Source organism: Lissotriton vulgaris, chromosome 1_1, assembly GCF_964263255.1.
Source record: "Lissotriton vulgaris chromosome 1_1, aLisVul1.2, whole genome shotgun sequence".
NCBI classification, from domain to species: domain Eukaryota; kingdom Metazoa; phylum Chordata; class Amphibia; order Caudata; family Salamandridae; genus Lissotriton; species Lissotriton vulgaris.
In genome coordinates this window covers 1,890,707,307-1,890,731,659 of record NC_141685.1, presented here as the reverse complement: position 1 = coordinate 1,890,731,659, position 24,353 = coordinate 1,890,707,307, and the positions used below count along the sequence as shown (strand labels likewise).

The following is a 24,353-nucleotide window of genomic DNA, read 5'->3' as shown; positions in this document are numbered from 1 at the left end:
ACAAGCTCACTTGATTAGACCACTTCACTATCAAGGATCTCCCGGCACTGCCACCAAGCTGCCCGGCACCTCATACCACAGCTGGAACAAAGTGTCAGAAAGCCAGTGTACCAACACACACTACACCTCCCACTCTGACAATGCAACCAACCTAGAACAGGCTGTCAAGAACTTCTCCACCTGGATCACCAACTGTGTCAACAGAGTCCCTACGTCAAGCCCTCCAAACCTAAGAGTTCTACCAAGCAGGCCAGTTGGTACCCAACAGAACAGAAAACCACAAAATGCAACTGCAATCAAGAAGATAGGAAATGGTGGACCAGCAAGGATCCCACAGACCAAGCCACCTTCAAGACAACTCTCAACCAATACGACCAACGGCTGAAAGACACGAAAAGGAGCACCCTGGCTGACCACACCAAAGCCAGTTCTAAACACAGCAAAGAAATCTTCAACATTGTCAGAGAGTTCTGCAACCCCTCAGCCACTGAAAACATCATCACCCTTCCCAGGAACTTTGTGACACTCTGGAGGACTTCTTCCCTGACAAGATCTCCACCCTCTACAAAAACGTTGAGTCCCAACCCACCACATCTAACCTCTACAGCCTGCTTGCAAAACCAGACCACCTACTCACCGCCTCGGACAAGCTAACCACACAGAATACCACAGCCATCATGAACTCTGCCTCAGGACCTGGAAACTCAGCAGGGAGCTTATCTTTATTTTTAATGCATTCATCACCAAGGCCCCTCCCCAAGAAACCATCCACAGTGAATTCATGAATTACAGCCCTTTCTCTCTGCTCCTATTTCCCACTAAATTCCTCGAAAAAGCCATCAACCGCTAACTCACTGAATACCTGGAGAACAACAATCTGTTAGACACCTTCCAATCCAGATTTCGCACCAACCACAGAACCAAAACCGCCCAGATCGCTGCCACATATGGCATCAGAACCCTCCTGGACCAGGAAGAAACCGCAGCCCTGACCCTCCTCGACCTCTCAACAGCATTCAACACCATATCCCACCACTTCCTAATGAAGATGCTTCATCACATAAGAATCCAAGAAGAAGCCCTCAAATGGATCACCTCCTTTGTCACCTGAGGAACCCAGAAAATCCACCTACCACTATTCACCTCAAAATCAAAGTGTATCATCTGCGGCATGCATCAAGGCCACTGTTCAACACCTATATGACTCTTTTGGCCAACATTGTCAAAAACCCAAGGAATAAACTTCATGTCCTATGCAGGAAACAACGAGCTCACACTCTCGCTATCAGAAGGCACCTCCACCACAAGGGCCAACTTCCACTGGTGCATTACGAGCATTACTGACTGGATGAAAAACAACTGCCTAAAAGTCAACACAGATAACTATGCAATGACTCCTGGTGGCCCTCCAAACTAGGACCCTCACCCATTCTGACAGACCATGCACACAACTTTGGCATTATCCTGGACAGCAAGCTCATCATAAAATGACAGATCAATGTAGCCTCTTCCACTTGCTTCCTCACGCTCTGCATGTCCCAGAAATCTTCAAATGGCTCTCCGTCAACACCAGACAAACATTCACTCTCACCCTAGTCAACAGCCCGCTTGATTACACACACTCTACATGAGAATTACCACTCACCTCCCGAAGAGACTGCAGACCATACAGAAATCAGTGGACAGACTCGTCCTCAGCCTCTCTAAATGGATCCACAACACCACCCATCTCAAAAAGCTCCACTGGCTCCCTAATCAGAAGAGTTGACAATTTAAGATGCTGATCCACACCTACAAAGCCCTTCACAATCAAGGAGCAGCATACATCAACATGAACATCCACCAACCCTCTAGACTATTGCGCTCTACCTCCCTCTCCCTCGCTCACACCACCTGCAGCAGCCAAGGCGGAGGGTGCTAGTTCCTACCTCACTGCTAAGTCCTTGAATGGCCTTCTCTTTCACCTCCGGCCCTCATCAACTCTTCTCAAATTCAGGAAGGGACTCAAGACCTGGCTGTCCAACTGAACCCACCGGAAGCAGCAGGGCTCACTGCCTGTATACCCTCGTGGCTGATTACCAGCACTTTACAATCCTGATTTATTTAGGCCAAGACCAATAATTTTTTTCCGATATGGGAGACTCAGGAGTCCCTCATCACATTTTGTAAAGGGCCCAATCATTTTGAGTTATACCACTGTGTTTGAAACTCATTTGTATGGCGAGTAATATTTTATTCATCTTATCCCTTCTTGTGACTTTATGTCATCGGGTACCTTCTTCAACTTTAAATTCTCTCCAGCTCTCTCCATTGGGGTATAAATGGAAGGGGCATATGTAACAATACTTCACAACATCCTTTATTGACAAATACAAATGAGTTAAATATCCCTTTTCTTTAACCTGCCTTCAATTGTCTCAACGCTTGCAAATTGCTTATGGCCAAGCCCTCCAAAACAGAATTGTACTTTGATGAACGAAACAGTGACTGGTAGAAGAACAACAGAACGGCTTGGGGCACTTAAAAAACATTATTTTGAAAGCTGAATAGGGATGGGTGGAGAAAGCAACAGATGAGCTGTGGGTGATGCAGCAAGCTATACTGAAAGTGTGGGGCGTGGATTTGAAGGGGGTGAAGCACATAAAGGAGACACCAGGAAAATGTGTGCTTTCTCAAAGACAGCAGAAATATAAAGACAAATGTAGTTTCCTGATGAAGCATACTAGTCATCCAGGTAAAAGGATCGTAAACAAGTTATGCTCCAGAGAAGAAACTGGGGTGGCATGGTGAGCAAAAGAACGATGGATTTAACCCAGATATGTTGACTGGGGGTGAATGTTTGATTTGCTTTGCATTACATCCATCGTTTGTGTGTCTTTTGCTTTCTCGCCCTAAGTGCACCGGGTATGCCCAGACATGGGTCCCGGGCTCACTTTGCCACTAGGGTCAAGCTAGGCTAGCTGATGAGGGTGATGAGGGGTAGTACCCCGAAACTCGTCCTAGGAGGCTTGTTTCTGGTCCAGGGAGGACCTGGCTCGGCCGTTCGGGCTGGACTGTTCCCATGACGATCAGGTTCAAGACTAATTTGCATATGGCTGGGTCTAAATTGGGGGGCATGGTAAGCAAAAGAACAATGAATTTAACCCAGATCTGTTGACTGAGGGTAAATGTTTGATTTGCTCTGCATTACGTCCATCATGTGTGTGTCTTCTGCCAGAGAAGGCACAAACACAAGAAGTGGAAATAAAGCTATTGAAAAACAAGAAAACAAATGAAAGCCCATGAAATCAATGGTAATCAATGGCGGACTCAAAGCTCAATTTAATAATTGGTGTTGTTCAAAATATATCTTCAACAGCAGCCAAACGCTGACTAAGGGGGACACCTAAAAAGCACCAAGCGAAAGTTGTTGTTTCATAGTACCATTCCCACATGCCTCTCTGTTTTTTTTAAGTTAAATTAATCTTGATTAGGTACCATGCAACAGCTTTCCGGAAGGTGCTCTGCCTAAACCTTCTCTCAGCATATGCTGAAGATACACCCAGACAGTAACCCTCATTAGTGTTTAATACTCTTTCCACTGGAAAAACTCTACTTCAAGTGACAAAAAGTTATCGCACGATGTAACTTGGTCTACCTCCCAACAGCCACTACTAAGAGTACAGTAGAGTTATAGAATATGCTTGATGACATCAGCCAGGAGAAAAAACATGAAGCACTGGCCCTTGATTGTAGACTAACTAATTTCCTCTTTGGTTCAAGTACTAGAATCTTACAGCAAGTGGGATCAAATAACCTCCTGGTCATTAGCATACATACATCTCTTTTCTCCAGCTGTACTTCCAAAAGCATAAACTCTCTTCACATAGTTGTAACACTACTCCCAGAACACCATCCTATTTTACTACATCTTGCTAATCAGACCCACATATTTATATCCATCCACTACGTGACTTCTGCAGTGTTTGGGTTGTGTCTTGGAATGATGAAAAGAAATAGAATTGAAGTGGGTGGGTCTAATGAAAATGCTATTTATGACTGTTTTCTTTTGTTGCTTATAATCAACCCAAGGACTGTTATTTACACTGGTTCTATCTCTATTTGTACCAATTTAATCATGTCATGATGCATGTAGTGATACTATCTTGTTGTTGCTACTTGCTGCAATTTATAGGCTGTTACATGCACCTGGCACTTTAATTTGGAGGAAAACTGCTGTTTGTTCTTGCTTAGTTGTTGGGCATTTTCTGATGCCAAAGGTCGTTCTCTGAATGGATGGGGAGGGCTCATTAGATTTTTGTTGGGCAGAATACGTTAGAGCTCAGAGCCTTTTTCGTGCACAGGACAGTGCAGTTGCTCCGTGGTATGCCAAATGTGCAGCATAGGCAAGCCAGTCTGCCGCCATCCGCACCCAGACCAGGACCAGCGCCAGCCCCCCTGTCAGTGGAACTCCAGGTATTGTCCCTTCATTATCCTCATTCCACCTGAAATCTCTCAGGCATTCTATCTCAAACTGTGGTCACTTTTTTAGACCCAGCCTGTATTGAGGACCCATTATATTGCATCGTTTATTTAATTTATTTATAGATTAATAAAGCGTGCAGCTACCCAACAGTGTTTCCCCATGCAAAGGCACATTTAAGATGTTTGTTGAGCAGCTTCCTGACACCATGCTTGTTCATAACCACAGCACTACATCCTTATCTGGTGGACCTATCAAGGCTCGCTCACTGTGCAAACATACACAGGAGGTGCACGATCTGATTGAATACCTGGTTTTAGAATTTCTTTTTATTACTGAAACATGGTTAGGGATTGGTGCAGTCAGGCTATTGCTGAATCTCTTCCCCCAGGATATACTATCCTTTGGTGGGATAGAGAGGAGCATTGTGGTGGGGGTCTGGCTATCATCTTTCCAGAGTCACTCCAATGCTGTACGTTCAAGAAAAACTCCTTAAAAGGAGCAGAAAGTCTAAGCTTCTGTTTTTAAAAAATCAACCCCAATCAATCATTTGCAGGTGCCCTAATTTATTGGCCCCAACCCCAGGATCCACCTTCTTAGCTTCCTTGGGAGAAACATTGGTACCTTTGTTACTCCAATATTGCAGCTTTACCATCCTGGGTGACTTCAATTCTCATTTGGAGATTAGTAAGATCCCAGATGTATCAAACGTTCATGATACTTTAAGTATCATTGGCATTAACCAGCTTGGAACATCCCCTATACACACAGCATGTCATACTCTGGATGAAGTTTGTTCCAAGAACCTTAATTTAGTAATAGATGATCCTGTTCAGCAGGCTTGGTCAGATCATAACTTAATTCCCTTTACAATTTCAATTAACTTATATGGTTTGCCACAGCCCACTACAACTAAGGGCATCCATAATTTATGCAAGTGGAGTAAACCGATGACTGCCGCAAATGTAATCCCCTATCTTCCTCCACGTCGACTCTCACAGGAATCCTAGCAGAAAATCTAAGTTTATTTAATAACTGGATCGCAGATACAGGTAACAAGCTGGCCCCCACAACATCCTCCAAAAATCACAGATCGAACCCTTCAGCCCTGTGGTTCTCTTTCACCATAGCAGAGCAGCGTCTGCGATGCAAACAACTGGAACGTAAGTAGCGACATGCTTACAATTCCAAGGACTTGCAGCAATTCTAAAAGGTGCAGAAAGTCTATCAGGCCCAGATCAAAGCACCAAAAAAAAATTCTTATACTGCTCCGATCGAGGATGCCCAGCATGACCTTAACATTATTGTCAACATCTCTAAATCCTTTCTAAAGCCTAGGGCACTGATTAAAGAAACCCCCCTCTTAAACCCTCAGCAATCAGATCACCTCTTACTTTGAGGATAAAATACTTGCCATTCAACAAGACATACCTAAGACTTCTCTCTTTACCAATGACAATCTACTGGATGTTACCTCAAAAGAAGGGACTACGACTTTGACAGAATTTCATGAAATTACACTTTTACAATCAAAGCAAGCTATTATTTCTTGCTAGTCAGGTTCCCCCAATGATGCTTGTCCCCCTGCTATTCTTCACAAGGTCGTTGATGCAGTAAACCCAGTAATCAATATTATTCTTAAATCCTCATTATTTACAGCCGAATGGAAATTGATGGTGGTAAAACCCCGAGGGAAAAAAAATCCCTGGTAGATCCAGCTACTTTATGTAATCTGCGTCCGATTTCATTGCTTCCGATTCTTATCAAGATACTTGAAAAAGTGGTCAATGACCTATTAACCTCTTTTCTTGAAAATTCAGATGTACTCCATCCTCAGTAACCAGGTTTCCTTGTGAAACATTCTACAGAATCAGTATTGTTGGAAGTTTCTGGAACCAGGAGATTTACTTTGAACACAGTAAATAACGCAGTATTGATCCTATTGGATCTCTCCGCTGAGTTCAATACTATCTCCCACCAGATACTTCTCCAATGTCTTGAGGGCTGCGGTATTTCCTACAAAGCATTCACGTGGATTAAACCCTTTTTAACTGGGAGGAGACAAGTTGTCTCTCTAGGATCATTCTCATTGGTAGAAAGATCAGTAGTAACATTAGGAGTTCCAGAGGACTCGCCTCTTAGCCCTGCGCTATTCATCATATATATGGCTACTCTTATTTCTTCGACAGAGTCCTTTTAAATCTCCACATCTTCATATGCTAATGACATGCAGTTGATCCTTATATTGGATAAAGAGTCCTCACAATCGGAACTTAACTTCCAAAATTGTTTAACTTAAGTTGTCTTGTGGATGCAAAAAATTAATTGAAATGCAACACAGACAAAACAGAGATCCTGCTATTTGGCATAATCAACTGCTTTTCACCATTGCAATGGTGGCCAATCTCAGTGCCTCCTCCTGCCACAGTCAAAGTGGTCAGAAATCTTGGCGTAAAATTTGACATCTCACTCTCCTTCCGTCCGCAATCCCTCGCTGTGGCAGCGACATGCTTTCATTTAATGAAATACTTAAGGAAGTTTTCTGACTTCTTCCCATTAGCCGCCAGGAAGACAGTTGCTTTTGCCCTCATCACTTCAAGACTAGACTATTGTAATAGCCTTTTTGCAGGCTCCTCAAAATGCATGCTTCATAAACTTCAGATGTTGCAACACACTGCAGCCAGGCTGGGGTTGAAGCTCCTCAGATGTGGTTCAGCCTCCACAGCCCTAAAAGCCTTACATTAGCTCCCTGTACACAAACAAATCCTCTTTAAGGTTCTTGTACTGGTTTTCAGGGCTTTCAATGCCATTGGTCCAAGATATCTGATGGCCATATTTTCACATTATACAACCTTCAGAACCCTCAGATCCTCCTGCATGAACCTTTTTAAGTCCTGTTCATTCAGACTTAAAACACGAGGTGGCAAATCTTTCTCAGTACTAGGAGCTGATGCATGGAACCAACTTCAAAGTCCCCTTCAATTCATAGAATTAGAAGTTCTCTTAAAAACTCAGTTTACGGCTTGGCTTTTTGTGGCTCTGATGTACTTTGCCACTCTCATCTAGTTAGCTTGGCTGGGTTATCAGTTCATAACTTGCAGTGCTAGGATGCTTCTAGTGAGTAGCAGTGTGCTCTATACATGTTTAATGCATTCATTCTTTATCTTTTGATACTCCTGCTTTTTTATCAGCCTGTATCTGTATTGCTTTCTTTAGCCTCTGCCCTACACTGTATAAAAACGCATCCATTTTAAAAAATGTACAGTCGATGATATCAGTGACTATCATGTAATAAATGGTGATGGCCACTGCAGCCAATATACTATGTGATAACGTGCATACTTCTGTAGATAAAAGTTTCAGATCTCTATAGAAGTTACAGCACTTAAGAATGGCTCACCCAGTTGAAAGCTGGCCACTGAAACATGCAGGCAGCGTCAGGTTACGATTTCACAGCCCAACAAGGCAGACTCAACCACAGAATACATCAGCTTCCACCAACCCTCCAGACACCTGCGCTCCCCCTACCTCGCTAACACCCTCCCCTCCCCCCCCCCCTCCCAATCTGCCGAAGCAACAGTGGAGGACGCTCCTTCTCCTACCTCACCGCAAAGACCTGGAACAGCCTCCCCGCTATCTCGGGATCTCACCTTCTCTTCAAGTATTCAGAGGGAAACGAAAGACCTGGTTGTTCAACCGACCCCACCCCAGCAGCTTAGACCTCAGCGCCTGGGTACCCTCGCGGTGAATAGCTGCGCTTTATGATTTCTGTTTGATTGATTGATTGATTGAATGGGAAGCGTGTGTTTTTATAGTGCTTACAAACAGCAGAAGTGCAGTGTGTAGTGCTTCGTTTTAAAAAACAACTTTTTGTCATTCTGGTTTGCTAAGAGAAAGCTATGGAAGCATGCAGGCAAACAAGGAGGAGTGAAAAAGGAAGGCAGCGCATGAAGGAAAACCAATGCGAACCCCATAGTTGCTTAATGAATTGCGCGCCTGTCTCATGCCTCTGTGGGTTTGAAATGGATGTCAAGGAGGCAGATCAAGCATTGAGACAGAGGGTGAGGCGGGGTGGATGGCGCGTCGCGAGGGGCTGGCTGGAGATGAATGGCAGACAAGAGCTGACAATAGGGTGCAAGGCGAGGAGGGCTTGACAGGGATGCATTCAGCGACAGGCACAAAGAGGGCGGGCACGTGTGGGACAGTGCTAGGACAAAGATGGCGAGGGGGAGAGGCGCACTGAGAGAAAGGGTCTGGGGTCTGGAGAGGGGAGTAGTGAAGCCAGGTCGTGAGAGAGAAATGGGGAAGAGTAATTAAGGAAGAGGCGCACATTAGTAGACTCCAGGGATAGAATTAAATGTAGGGCTGAGAACTAACCGTTTGGTGATTCTGGGAGCAGGGGACATGAACTGTCATCCGGGCACTCCCCCGACTCAATGACGTCACCCCAGGTGATGCACTCTATCAGCCTGTGACTCTGTTTCTGTACGTGCCAACATTGGCAGCTTCTTTAACAGGTGAATCTCTGCTATTAAGAGCAATATCTAGGCATTCCAATAAACAAAAGGAAACAGGAAATACTAAGGAAATGATCTTTCGCATATTATTGACGCGTAATAGTCATCGTAACGAGAATCACAGGCAATTGAAGTCTTTGTTGAGCTGGCCTCCTTTTTTATTGCCTTTCCGTTCGTGGGTTTGAACTATGGTGGCAAACTTGACTCGTCAAATGAAGGCACAAAATACGAACAGCAAGGACCAGCTGATAGTTGAAACATTCCAGCACTGTACTGCCCCATCCTAGAAACGCAAAGGTTTTGTGGTGTGAAGCACGAAGGTCCGTTACAAGTAGGTTAAAGGTCAGGTCACAGCAGTCTCCACAGATTTCAAACGTGGCTCAGCAAAGGGGAAAGGCCAGTGCCGGCGACCTCCTGCATAATGACTTCTGTCAGTGAAAGCAGACAAAAGAGTCCGTACCCACACTGAATGGACATTAACTGAAGGTTCTGTGCCAAAATAAAAACGTAATTCAAGCACAGTATATGACCGCCTGCACTTTTAATAATCCTGGGCGTTTATGCAGTGCAGTGCCCACCACAGCTGAATTGTGTGTATTTGCTTATTAAAAACAGCTGTTATTGCTCAACGCTACTTTCTCTGTAGGCCTCAAAATGACGAATTAAATGTAGTTATGTTAAGTTTCCCAACTAATGAGCTGCAGGGTCTGCAACGCCCTCTGCAGTAATCATCCTGCCCACCGAGTTATCCCGAGAGTTACCAATAAACTTGCACCAAGTATTCAAAATCAGGGGCGTAAGGCGGGCCCCTGCGGCGCGTGGGAGGGGCATTCAGCCCAAGTTCCAGTATCTGTCTGTGAGATGTGCAAGACGTGGGGCCCCTCCGCTTATACGGGGCCCCGATCAAAATGTGTCACGCCACTGTTTAGAATCGGTGGGACGTCACCCAGCTACGAAACCTCGAATAGAAAGTGCGCTTTGTAAATAGCTGAAACGAATTGGATGGAAAACAGATTGTGACCAATTCAGCTTCTCTTGTACCACGAGTGATGAACACTTTATCCGCCCTGGGCCAGAGGACCACCAGCACTGAGAGGGGCTCCCCGCCACGCGCCTGTCACCGGCAGTGCCTCCGGACGCCGGCGCGCTCAGCCTCTGTCAACATGTATATGTCACCCCTCTGACAGAAGCATGCAGAAGAGACGCCCCTCAAGGCATGTCCCCCTCATTCAGAGCAGCGGCGCTTCCTACTGCACACACGCCACCGGAGCAAGGCGGGAAGGCGCCGTGAGCACACTGTACATGAGCACACGGCTCAGGATCACATGAAACAGAAGCACGCGTGTTCTCCACGGTTCGGCGCCGAACACACTGTACATACCATTCTGTATTTCCAAAACACTTCCCCGCTGACATTCCGTCCATGGACCAAGTGCCCAAACTAGCACCGAGCAGAGTTCAACAGGACATCATTATTTGGTTACAACGCGCAGCCATCACTATAATGCACTTTACACAAACTCACACAATGAACTATAAGAACGAGCGGTGACACAATGTCGACTATCGCTAGAGCATCCTTCATCTACCAGGATTCGGAAACAAAGTTGCCACATATTAGACTATCTAAATGTAAACCGTAAATAATATCCGCCTTTGCATGAGCATCCCGGACTAGACTCCAGAGCATCATCACACCCGACCCTTCTCTTAACCCACACACTGCGCTACAGATCTAATGTGACAACTTGCAGGCGCCTTTAGTGTTTCCACGGAGATCACAGCGTGGTCCCCACACAGGGAGAGGACACAACTCAAAACGCTTGGCATAGAACTTTGCAAGCCCCTTCGCTGCTGAGCTCACGCCTGCTCCCAGGGCACCGCTCTCTCACCTGTGCGACCTCGTAGAGCAGCTTGTAGTGTTCCTCCCTCTTCTGAAAAGTACACAGGTTGCAGCCCATTCTAGCTCGCTGCGGGAGATCTGGGCTCCCCTCTCCCCCAGCACAGGATGGCAGGCGCACTGACAGGGAATCACCCTCCGGACGCGACTACAGTTTGTCATCAGTCACTCCCGCGTGGAGACCCGGCAGCCACTGTGAGATGCAGGCATGCACCGAGGCGATGTGCGGCGCGGGGGAGCAGCGGAGGCGGCAGCAGCATGCCCGTCCACCCTTCCTTAAGTATCTCGCATCCTCGCATCCACACACGCCGAGTTACGACTCAGTTCATGACAACACTCCCCCGTCTCAGCACCAGCGCACATGACTACACAGTTTCAGCTCATGAATATTAATGCCGCCTCATTGATTATTTATGACACAACATGTTAGCGGGAGGGGTGTCATAGCTGCTGCCGATGACAGGTGAATATTTACTAACTAAGAAACAATTGGAGCACCAACTTGCACCAAGTATTCAAAATCAGGGGCGTAAGGCGGGCCCCTGCGGCGCGTGGGAGGGGCATTCAGCCCAAGTTCTAGTTTGTGTCTGTGAGATATGCAAGACTTGGGGCCCCTCCACATTCTGCGGGGCCCCGATCATCTTGTGTTACGTCACTGTTTGGGATCGATGGCACGTCGCCCATCTACGAAATCTCGAATAGGTAGTGTGTTTTGTAAATAGCTGATGCGAATTGGATGGAAAACCGGTTTTGACCAATTCATGTTTCTCTTGCACCACGAGGGATGAACAGTAGCTCTGCTGTAGTTAGGACTGGCACGAGGTAGGCATGTGAGCCCTTGGTAAGTAGGACTCAAAAGTCATGCTTTTAGCCCGAAGACATTTAAAGTGTTTACTAATTCTGTGTGGGTGACGGTACAATATCCTCTCTGTTTAGTATAGGCACAGCGATGGGGGGGGGGAGCAGTTTAAGGATGCTGATGAACTCTACCAGCCACAACGTGACTGCCGCACATCCCTGTTCCCGTTTCCTAGTTGTCTTGGTGTCAAGAGGCGCAGACATGTTTCCTTGAGCGCGGTGGCTGGGTGCCACCTCTCTCCCTCTGTCTGCTAATCTGACAGCGCGCTCGGTGGCGGCTTCTGTGCTATCTGGTACCCAGGCCCCAGAACTGTGCACGCAGCTCCTGGATTGCTTTCTTACATGAATATAAACGAGCCCCTTAGAGGCAGATATGTTTGCAAAGGACTGCTAATCTTCAGTTGTCTTGTCGCCCAGACAGACCCACTCCTTGCCGCCAGTTCTCCAGACACAGCACTGCCAGGACTGTGATCGCGATAGCACCAGGGCATAACATTAAAAGGGGATTTGGCCGAGTCAAGTGTTAATGTTTGAACACGCTAATTCGGATTATTGTATCCGAGTCAATGACTGGAGGCAGGCTTCCGGGTCTGCTGACACGGCAGCCACCCGGGAGGCAGCTGCTGTTTCCTGGTGCAACACCTGGTTGGCTCCTGTCACATGCGCAGCGTCCTCAGCGCGAGCGTGAGCGGAGCCAGGAACAGGCGGACGCGACGCAGCGCGCCGCGGGCGAGGACGGCGGCACGCGCAGGGGCTCTTTCACACGTTATCTGCGATATAAACTGAACACGGCAGGCTCCGAGGCCGAGGGGGCACAAACCACATATAATCCGGAAAGAATCACGCTCGGCGTCTTCCAGGAATTAAGGCAGGCTCTATGGTTATGTCCTCTTTACGCGATTATTTACTGTTAGGGAGGTATCTATCCGAGAACCGTGGTACTTTAAATTAAATGATGGGTTTTTGTATTTCAAATGGAATGCATCGGCACTGATGCAAACTAGGCAGTAAAAGCCATAATTGGAGTGACACTCTCCGGCTATCGGTGCCAATACACCTGCTGCACTGAAGCTCGCCGCCCATTTCCTTCAAGCGCCGATGTTAAGAATGTGTTGAAACGCGCAGGTGCCCTCGTTATCAGTGAGAGGCTTTTTTTCGGATTTTGTAACATCCCTTGTGGTCGTGGTGCTGGGATGTGCTGGTTTGGATCACAAGATGCCACTCGGTTTAGCAGGGCAGCGTGGAATGGGCAGATTTCCAAAGAGTAAACAAACACCGCGTTGTCCTCACCTGCTCCACGCAAGAGCAGCAACAGCAGAAACTAACGGGAGCCGAAGGAGGTGTGCCCTCCACAGACCATGGCGTAGATCAAAGTCAGCGTATGTGTACAATGGAGCATCTACAACGAAGAGAACATATATAACAGAATTCCGTTGTCCCCACAAATAAAGCTGTGACACTGTCCCAGAGTTTAAGAACATGAACATGTATTTCCGTCTGCGCAGAGATGCGAGGCACAGCTTCGCTTTTAACACGCAAGAGACTAGTTTGGTGCCTAGCCCAAGGCTCGGTTCGCATTAGCACGGACATGGGTTGCAGTCCCGCACACACGCCCCTCCGTGCTAGCACTCTGGGAAGGGATGCTCGTCTGCCCGCGTAGGCAGGGACTGCTGAGAAGCGAGCACTTTATCCGCCCTGGGCCAGAGGACCACCAGCACTGAGAGGGCTCCCCGCCACGCGCCTGTCACCGGCAGTGCCTCCGGATGCCGGGCGCGCTCAGCTTCTGTCAACATGTATCTGTCACCCCCCTCTGACAGATGCATGCAGAAGAGACGCCCCTCAAGGCATGTCCCCCGCATTCTGAGCGGCGGCGGTTCCTACTGCACACACGCCACCGGAGCAAGGCGGGAAGGCGCCGTGAGCACACTGCACGGGAGCACACGGCTCAGGAGCACATGAAACAGAAGCACACGGCCCCGGAGCACATGGCACAGAAGCACACGTGTTCTCTATGGTTCGGCGCCCACACACTATACAAGCACCATTCTGTATTTCCAAAACACTACCCCGCATAAATTCCGTCCATGGACCAAGTGCCCAAACTAGCCCCGAGCAGAGTTCAACATGATAACATTATTTGGTCACAACGCGCAGCATCACCTGGCTATCGATGTACTATAATGCACTTTAGACAAACTCGTAATTAATATCCTCCTTTGCACGAGCATCCCGGACTAGACTCCAGAGCATCATCACACCCTGACCCTTCTCTTAACCCACACACTGCGCTACAGATCTAATGTGACAACTTGCAGGCGCCCTCAGTGTTTGCACGGAGATCACAGCGTGGTCCCCACACAGGGAGAGGACACAACTCAGAACTCTTGGTATAGAACTTTGCAAGCCCCTACGCTGCTGAACTCACGCCTGCTCCCAGGGCACCACTCTCTCACCTGTGCGACCTCGTAGAGCAGCTTGTAGTGTTCCTCCCTCTTCTGAAAAGTACACAGGTTGCAGCCCATTCTAGCACGCGGCGGGAGATCTGGGCTCCCCTCTCCCCCAGCACAGGATGGCAGTCGCACTGACAGGGAATCACCCTCCGGACGCGACTACAGTTTGTCATCAGTCACTCCCGCGTGGAGACCCGGCAGCCACTGTGAGATGCAGGCATGCACCGAGGCGATGTGCGGCGCGGGGGAGCGGCGGAGGCGGCAGCAGCATGCCCGTCCACCCTTCCTTAAGTATCTCGCATCCTCGCATCCACACACGCCGCCGAGTTACGACTCAGTTCATGACAACACTCCCCCGTCTCAGCACCAGCGCACATGACTACACAGTTTCAGCTCATGAATATTAATGCCGCCTCATTGATTATTTATGACACAAAGTGTTAGCGGGAGGGGTGTCATAGCTGCTGCCGATGACAGATGAATATTTACTAATTAAGAAACAATTGGAGTGTGGTTAAACAAAACTCACCGGGGGCAGTGCGATCTCCTTTTTATGCAGGATGGGCGGATCGCCCGACAAGCCCTGCAAAGAGAAGCACACGCTGGTCCCTTTATTTCACCCACACTCGTCTGCCTCCAGCTGATATTAGAGCATTTCTGGTGCACTGAAGCATCGAGGGAGGGAAAGTGCTTCGGTTCATTTTCTCTTCCTACAAGTACACCACATGAGATGAGCATGGGTCATTCATTGTAGCATCACCCAAACATGGATAGTACATACTGCTTCTGCAACGAACGGCATGACTGAGTTAACCTGCTCCTGACTTTAGTGGTAAGAATTACACGTGTTTTACTGATTTCGAAATATTTGAAACCAATGCCCAAACCCCCCAGGTTGTATTCTGCATATGTAAGGGCAAGTTATTGAACTACATTCCAGTCCCACTCCACAAGTGAAAACTAAACGCATGCATAAGGAAATTAATTGACATAAAGAAATTACATTTTGTCCAACAAACCTCCTTTAAAATCTGTGTATATATTAATTCAATAAGCAACACTTCCTGAAGCACTTATGCCTTACCCACTCAGATATCAGTCAGATATACAGATAATTCATTGATAATGTTTGTGAATACACACATAGGTAAGTCTGAAGGTCTCCATCTTTTGGGATTTGAGTAAGCAGGTGCCGCTCGCTCTTGGGATCTTCAGGGACTGGCTGCTTGGACAGGGGCTCCAAGGACCAGGAGCCCTGCAGCGTTGTCCACCTGTGCTGCCTGTTTCCCTGCCCACAAGCCCTACATTACATCTCGTGGTACCCGATGCGTGGGACGTGCGCGGGCGTGCGATGGGGGAAGCCCGGGCCAAGGGCGGGCCCATCTGAGACTGTGAGAGGCTGGGCTGGGCCAATCCCTTTGGATTTATAACCGGAGACTGATAAAGAACTTGTGAGTAACCGGTTATGCTAGTGTCTTGTCAAAGCTTATGCAACCGGTTCTTTTGGACATGCTTAACCGACCTGTAGTTTTAATATTAGTAGATGTAAATTCTCTTTGAAATTTAGTTGATCAATAAGGTTTTTATTTTATAATTTTAAGGGCGTTTATGTAATTATATATTGGACCTGACATCTTTTCTCGTTCCGTACTATCTTTCCCAAGTGTTGATTACACTAGAGTACTAGATTCTGGCCTTTGGAATAAGTGCTACATCTATAACACCCAGTATATAGGGGTAGCTGTGTTCCTGCTATTATTAAATAAAAAATCTTATTAAGTGGGGGTTTTTACTGCCTGTAATTTCCGGCTTTTACTTAATACGTCATTAACGACATGTCAAAACGTAAAATCCAAAAAGGAAATAACAATGTTAATGAGACCCCAGGCTCTACTATTGAATGCTACCTTGTGAAGGCGGTTAGCGCCATTAGCATTCAGATAGATAAGGCTGAGCTGCGTCTCTCGTTAGGGCCAGGAACTGTACCCGTTCCTGCAAAAGCGATTGACTCACTACTGGAGTCTAATACTGAGCCTAATACTAATAAAGAATTTCACATTACCCCCCATTTGAATGTTATGTGCCAAGATCCTGCCACAGATTCTTCTGAATCTAGAGAAGTACACAGTGTACAGGAATGTAAAGAATCACCAACCCCTAAAAAGAAAAGGAGTTGTAGGAAAAAACATCAAAAACAGGGGACAGCCAATAAAGGCAATAAGGTTTTATCATGTAATACTATAGTGGAAGATCTATCTAATATGGGGATTATGTGTGATGCGCAGGTTAATAAGATCATAACAGCCTTAACCCGTACATAAGAAAAATATCTTGAACCATTGGAAGATAGAATAAACAAACTTAATGGTGAGGTTGTTAGACTTAACAGGATGTTTAACAATTTAGAAAAGTTGCTCAAAGATAATGCTAATAGTCAGCATAAAGATCTACAGGATACGGGAACAACAACCGCCCCAGGGGCCGTATCTGATACCCCATGGCATGGAAGGGCTGGGCCATCGACAAGCTCTTATCTCGGAGTATCTAGTACAGTAGATAACTTAGTCCCTGTAGGACAAAGAAAGGAACTACTAAGGGATAGTTACTCCCGTGAGGCAGAAAGCCAAGGCATTAGGAATAAGGAGGCTATTAAGGTACCCATAAATCCGGCAGATAAAGACCCAGAGGCAGGAATAAGGATTAGATCCATTAATTTGCCCCCAGATTGTTGTCCGTATGTGGCAGTATTAGTGAACGTCCCTTAGCCCATGTCCAATAGAAACACACGCATGCCTAAAAAATAAAGTGGTAGACTGGTTAAACCGTAATTGCGGTTTTCCTATTAGTCATGCAGACCAGATCCTTACATTCAGAAAAGTAAACTGGCTCGGTCCTACAAGGAAAACAAAGAAGGGGGACTGTGTCATTGTGAATTTTAAGAACCCATATTACGCCAGGATTACATTGGTGAGAGCCTCTGTCTTGACAGATAATGATGGTAGTATTCTTGCCCTGCCACTTGTTTTTTTCTATAGACATTTAAAACAAGATATACCTATGGCATCAGATCGGGCCTATCCAAGAGCTAATTGGTCATTGCCATCTTTGCAACACTTTGCCCTCCCTATCCATAATAGATTCCTACCACTTAGTTCCCTCGAAGATAACGATTGACACAGCCCCGCCCGCCACAATAAAAGAATGGCAGATTTTAGGAGTTTTAGGCAACAAGGGGCCGAGAAGTCAGTAGGGCAATTGTCATCTAGTTAGGTCCCAAGTCTACAGGCAGATATAAGCATTTTGGAAGGCAGGAATCTGAGTGGAGAACAGGGAAAGACTTTAGATGTTAATGGGAATGAACCTGTAGAGGCAGATCTTTTGATCCACGCTGTAACCAATATGGTCAATGCAACCGGAGATGATCAGCGGCCAATGACCCAGATAGCAGAAACCATAGAGAGACCCAAAACTAGAGGGTTTAGTATAGCTTCATGGAACATAGCCGGACTGACTAAGAAAAAAATATGTTAGGATGGATGGACTTTGTTAACAAACATGACACTATTTGTCTCCAGGAAACCTGGTGTTTAGAACATGTCAATTTTGATGGGGTTGTCTCCTATAATTTACCTGCTTTGCGTTCTATAGCAGGTAGAGCAAAGGGGGTTTGTTAATACTCATGCCCATTGACCTGCTGATAGAAGTTAACATATCTATTAATGTTGGCTGTCACGCACAGGTACTTTGTCTACATCAGAAAAATGGAAGGGAAATTCTGTTAATCAACTTCTATAATAATTTGTTTGATTATACACGCCACAAGATAGTTACAGAATTGGAGAATGCAATCAATAAATTGTGTTGTGATGAAGTTGTTATTTTTGATATAATTTGGGTAGGTGATTTTAATACGCAATTATGTCCCCTGTCCGCAACCAAGATATGTGGGTTTAGGAATGACTCAGGAGATAACTGTGTGCGCTTCCCACAAAATCATTATGATTACATTTTAAACACATTTATGGCTAAATTCGACTTGGACATAATGCAGTGTGCAAAAGACGGCAATGGAACGTTGATTCTTACTTTTACAGGCAGAAATGCTAACACCATTATAGATCATGTACTGGCCTCAACAAACATTGTCTCCTTATGTTCCACACCCGGGGTAGAAGATTTATTATTAAGTGACCACAATTGTATTACAATGACTTTAGCAGTATGGAGCTATAGATGCCCAGAAATACAAACAAGGACTGGCAATATAACCGCATGTAGATCCAATGGTACCTGGATAAAATGGAAAGGGGTCAACCCGGATAAGGTATTAAAAAATATTATTACAGTTGGTTATACTGAGAATATGGAGGGTCTGGAAGTTAACGTCGAATCAGCCCAGATTTTAATGAATTTTTGCAAAATCAATGGATCTATTGATATTATGACTAGGACTTCTAACAAGAAATCGACTCAGAATAGAGGATGGTTTAACCATGCATGTACTCACTCCCTGATTCAGTTAAAACATGCACTGTCTAGTAGGAGTAGGGATACGGTGCTTGTTTAGAACTTAAGACTGACCAATAAATTGCAACTTAATCAGAGAAAGAAAGAGCTCCAAAAGGAGGCCTGGGACAAATTAACACTGGCTGTGGAAACATCTAACAGCCAGTTGTTCTGGGAAACAGTTAACTCACCTTTCTTAAAAAATGAGGAGGTCCCTGAAATGACATCACCACTACACTTTTTAAGAAAGAAGTAAAAGCCATCCTCATGGCTAAATATACTTGAACTATTACTGTGGATTTTTTAAAGACTCTGCATCGATCTGTATTATCTGTTCGATCCCTTTGATTATTTGTATTACTTGTATTATTGACTTACCTGACTGTCTATGCTCCCATTTATTTGTACTATTATCATTATTGATGTACCTGTTTTACTATGCTCCCTCATGTACCTACCCCACCCCACTTATTACCTACAACTACGCTATGCCTAATGGCCTGTTATTCACTCCCCTGTTTGTATCCCTGCTTTGTAAAGCGCTCTGATATCTGCAAAGATCTTGTTCGCGCTATATAAAACTTTCAAAATAAATAAATAAATAAATAAATGTCAGCAGTGAGGCATGGGTTGCACATTTCTCTTACATTTTTAACCCTGGAAATGTAATTACAACAGACTCTGGGGATTCAGGCATCTGGCCAATTTTACCACTAAATATCACATTAAAGGAGGTAGAGCACGGTATTAATAGCAGCAAGGGAGGGAACGTACCTGGCCCGGATGGTGTTCCAATAGATGTCTATAAAGCCAAACCTGCTCTCTGGGGCCCCATATTAAATAGAGTTTTTAATGTCGCTGTAATGGAAGGATCCCCTTCTACATGGGGTGAATCAATAATTATTCCCATTTTTAAGAAAGGGGATAGATCCAAAGCAAACATTTACTGGCCGATTTCTCTCTTAGACTCATCAATCAAAGTTAGGAGCAGGGTCCTACTAGTTAGGTTAGAGGAGTGGGCCGAGGAAAATGGGACATTAACACAGTCCCAATACGATTTTAGGAAAGGGCAAGGAACCCTTGCGCAGTGCATTAATCTGGATTTAATATTAGGAAAATATACATCTGCAAAGCAAGGGTTCCTTTTCCTATGCTTCGCTGATCTAAGCAGCGCATTTGATTTAGTGGATCATGCCCTGTTATGGCCGATCTTACTAGGTCTTGGTGCCCCAGAGCCCATTATCTTTTTTTTGGCTAGGCTCTATGAAAAATGATTGACATCCGTGTGGTATGGCCAAAGGGGCGAGTGTACCACCAAATTGGAAGTTAAATTGGGCATCCGGCAAGGCTGTGTCCTTGCTCCATTGCTTTTTACACTCTTTATTAATGCAGCGGACGCAGAGCTTAAACTTGTAAAGTCGGATGCACCCCAGGTGGAGGGTCAAGAAGTGCCGGTTCTGCTTTATGCGGATGATGCCGTACTTTTATCGAGAACTCCTATAGGATTACAGAGATTAATAGATACATTTGTTGATTTTATTAAGGGTAGAAAATTGCAAATTAATAAGACCAAAACTTATTCTATGATTTGTGGCTCGAGGCCCGGGAAAACCAAATCTCTTTTTTGTAGAGGGGCAGAAAATACAAACAGTAGACAAGTTCTGTTACTTAGGGATAACTTTTTCCTGTAACGGTAAATGGTCACAGGAATTGATGAATGTTAGGTCCAAATTGGTAAAAAGTGTGCACGGGGTCTTTAGGTTTGCTGCCAAAATTGGGGACCATAGAATTAAAGAATTGGTGCATATTTACAGGTCCAGATGTACCTCAATTGCACTTTACGGTGCGGGGGTATGGGGCCATTACCATCATGATGACTTGCAAACAGAGGAAAATAAGTTTCTCAAAAAGTTGCTCTGTTTTCCCACTTCTGCATCTTCTGATCTTATACATAGCAAAGTGGGGATTAATTACCTGACAGATTTAATTGGGTTAAGACCATTGTTGTTATGGAGATCTATATGGTTGAAAGAAGAGACTACATTTAACAGAAACATCATTAAAAATTGTCTCCAATTAGATAATTGTTTAAAGATTCCTTGGCTCAACTATATAGTACAAACTTTCAAAGACCTATTAATATAAACATCTTGGAAAACCCCAATGGAGTAATAGAAATTCCCAAGATTGAACTGAAAAATACGTTTTTGCAGGAGAAAAATTGTGACCGTAAAAAAAGGAGCGAGCTTTTGACAACTTGCCAGTTCTATTACTCTTATTTAGAAACTAAGGGGTTCCAGGCTATCTGTGCCAGGTAACCAGGTCATCACATCGATTTGTTCTTACAAGAATGAGATTAGGCCTCGTCCACCATTTGGTAGCATTTCCTTGTGTTAAAAAGTATCCCGCTACCCCGTGCCCATGTGAGGGACATACTAAACAGAGCACTTTGCACTTTCTCCCTATTTGTGACTTGTATTTGAACCTCCGTATTGCTTTCCTTAAACCTTTCTTTAAAAAATACTGCACTTTAACCACGAATGCTGCTATGAGTCTGCTGTTTACCATGCAAGAGCCTGGTATCTGTTTTTATACGGCAACTTATATTTTAAAATCAATTATTTTAAAGAAAAGTATGATTTTTTAAATAGTTTACTAAGAGTCAAGAATGTATTCCATTAATATAATGATTTGTATAGGTTTAATCAGATTTTAATATGTGCTTTTATGCCGTTTTTATCTCAACCGAATAAAGCTTATTGAATTGAATTGAAATTGAGTAAGCAGGGATTTAAGTGGGCCAGGTCTCACTGGTGCTTAGCACCTGCAGTTTTTTAAAGGGGGCCTCGAAACGGGTCTCTATCGGGCTCTTTGTTGTGCCCTGGCAGTCCGTTTGTTTCTGGACTGTAGTGACATTGACAGCAGGCACATCGATGTGCGTGTGCTCACACTGCTCACTTCTCACTAGTGGGGAAGTTACTGCATCACGTCATGCCAGGTGAGCGTTTTAGGGGAAGGGAAATCCATTAAAGAGAGTAATTTTCTCTCTGGATTTCCCTTCTCTTTTTGAAACTCAGGAGCAGCAACATTGTTGTGTTGTCACCAGGGCTTTAAGTGGAAGCTTTTTTAATATTATATACAAGCCATAGTTGCTGCTTGTTTATCTAATGCAAATAGCAACCATTGACAAAGCCAATAGACCTGACTTGTTGTAGGTATGATGTTACTTGTTGTATTATATATCTGGATGCAATGACAAAAAGGACAAACGGAAGTTTCCGCTAGGGATCATCTGCTGGCGTTATGTCCTCGGTCCTGCCCCCACTTAGGTAACTGGGATGTAGCAGTCTGTAGCGACAGTATATGCTCAACCTGCTGCTTCAAACTCGGTATGGGTTTAACCCAACCCTCTTCCCCGTTACGCAGTGTCCCATCTATCTGCGCTGCACTACTTAATGTTCGCTCACTTGGTAAACATCAGGTAGATGTCTTTGAGCTCCTTGTCGACCGTCCTGTAGATCTACTGTTTATTACAGAGACTCGGCTTCACTCTACATCTAATTCCATTGTTACCCTGGATACACCCGAGGGCTATAAGTTCTCTAGAGTGGATCGTCCAGAGGGCAGAGGGGACGGAGGGGCAATTATTTATAAGAGTAAGTGGGACCTCCCCAGTGGCAATGCTACATCCTGGGTTGATTGTGAGGTCCTCGATTTCAGTATTCATTTCTCAGCTCACTTCACTCTGGGAGGCTCCTTGATCTACAGGCCCTGATTCTGTTATGTCTCGAGCCTTGCAATTTTCCCATTATATGGTGCTGGGAGATCTCAATATCCATTTTGACCAAACAGATCACAAGGGTTTGCTTGACTGTCTTGACACCCTACACTTGGCGCAACTGTCCCACCCACCAGGCAGGCCATATATTAGACCCTATTTGCACCAACTTTCCTATTTTATTGTAGGATCCATATCCGGTCTCATGAACCAATCATTTTTTTAACATATTTCTCTTGGGAAATTATCAATGGCGAGATTTCAGTGCGTTCGTATGGCAAACCAGCCTTCAGCAAAATTAACCATGTTGTGCTCAGCCATGCCTTGGAAGCTTCCAGACCCACCCTATCGGGGGATCTTGAGGGCCGGCTTGCTAAGTTTACTAACTGGGCTTCCAGTGCAGTGGATTCATTGGCCTCGTCATCCTGTCCAAGGCTGACTAAGGATTCTCCATCTAAACCCTGGTTTAACCCAGATCTCAAAGCAATTAAACATGAATGCAAGATTCTCGAGCTAGCCTGGCGTCGCAGTGAATATTGTCCTGCGGCCAAGCAGAAGCTCCATCTCAAACAAAAGATCTAATATAGGGCAGTTACCAAGGTCAAATGGCATTTTTTTGAAACTCGCATTGACTTGGCAATAAACAACGCCAAAGAAATCTTCTCTTTTATACAGAGTTTCACATCCCCTGCGACTCTATCTAGGGAGTCTCCATACACTGACACTTGGTGCAAGAGCCTCTCCAATTTCTTTAAGGATACATTTCTTTCCATTCAGGTGGCATTCTCTTCCTGCGACAAGGGTATTGGGGCAGTTGTGGTGGCTTTACCCGCTGATCCAGATCACTCTTTGCATGCTTTTAAGCCTGCGGAGCTCTCTGAATCTCTTAAAATTCTCACAGGCCTGAAGTCTGGCTTCCCATTGGACCCCTGTCCGGCCAGAAAGCTGGCAGCAGTTGCGGAGACCATTAAAAATGAGGTGAATGGTATCATCAATTTGTGTCTTCAGGCGGCCTGCGGCCCAGAAATCTAGAAGCAGGCCAAAATCTTGCCTCTCTTTAAAAAAACGACACACGGCCCTCTTAGCACAGTGAACTACTATCCCATATCCCTTCTACCTGGCCTGGGCAAGGTGCGTGAGAAGGTGGTGAACTGACAACTTACAGAGTTTGTTGAGAAAGAGGGCCTGTTGCACCCAGCTCAGTGAGGGTTTAGAGCCTCGCACAGCACCGAGTCGGCCCTGGTGGAGGTTTCAGAGGCAATTAGGGAGTGTCTGAATGCCAGCGGGAAGGCAGCACTGATTCTGCTAGACCTGTCGGCGGCATTTGACACTGTCCCCCACTCCCTTCTCCTCATGAGGTTAACCAAGATCGGGGTGTTGGGTGCTGTTTGGGGCTGGCTCAGATCCTTTTTGGAAGGACAGGCTCAGCAGATATGGCTTCCACCGTCCTCCTCTTGTCCCCAGAGTGACCACAGGGTCCCACACGGGTCCTCCCTTAGCCCCCTTCTTTTTAACATTTCTGTTACAACTTTGGTGTATCTGGCAGAAGAACTTGGGGCTAAGGCCATGGCATACACGACAATACCCATCTTCTTTTCACCTGGGATAAAAAGAAGACTCTGTTTCTTCTGCTCAACACTGCCTGTCCTCCATATTTCCTTGGCTAGCGGCTGCACAACTCAAGTGCAATGAAGACAAATCAGAGATTCTCCTCTATCGAAAGTTTCCATTTAATTTCAGAGAAACTCTATGGCCCCCTAGCTACCTATCCCCACCTTTACAGGGAAGCCCGCTAAAAACTTGGGGATGTGGTTTGTAGAGAATCTTTCCTCCTCCACACAGATTACGAAACTTGCTGGGACCTGCTTTGGCCTTTTGAAAT

General features: G+C 45.5%; 1 protein-coding gene across 1 annotated transcript in view; it reads right to left on the bottom strand.

The window, feature by feature from the left end:
* The window catches only part of PDZRN4 (PDZ domain containing ring finger 4), a 553,980-nt gene extending 542,794 nt beyond the window's left edge, over positions 1-11,186 (bottom strand). The window contains exon 1 of the mRNA XM_086919475.1: positions 10,872-11,186. Coding sequence (XP_086775601.1) covers positions 10,872-10,940 — 69 coding nt within the window. The 5' untranslated portion in view covers positions 10,941-11,186. The remainder of the gene's footprint in view (positions 1-10,871) is intronic.
* Between the last annotated feature and the right edge of the window lie 13,167 nt (positions 11,187-24,353).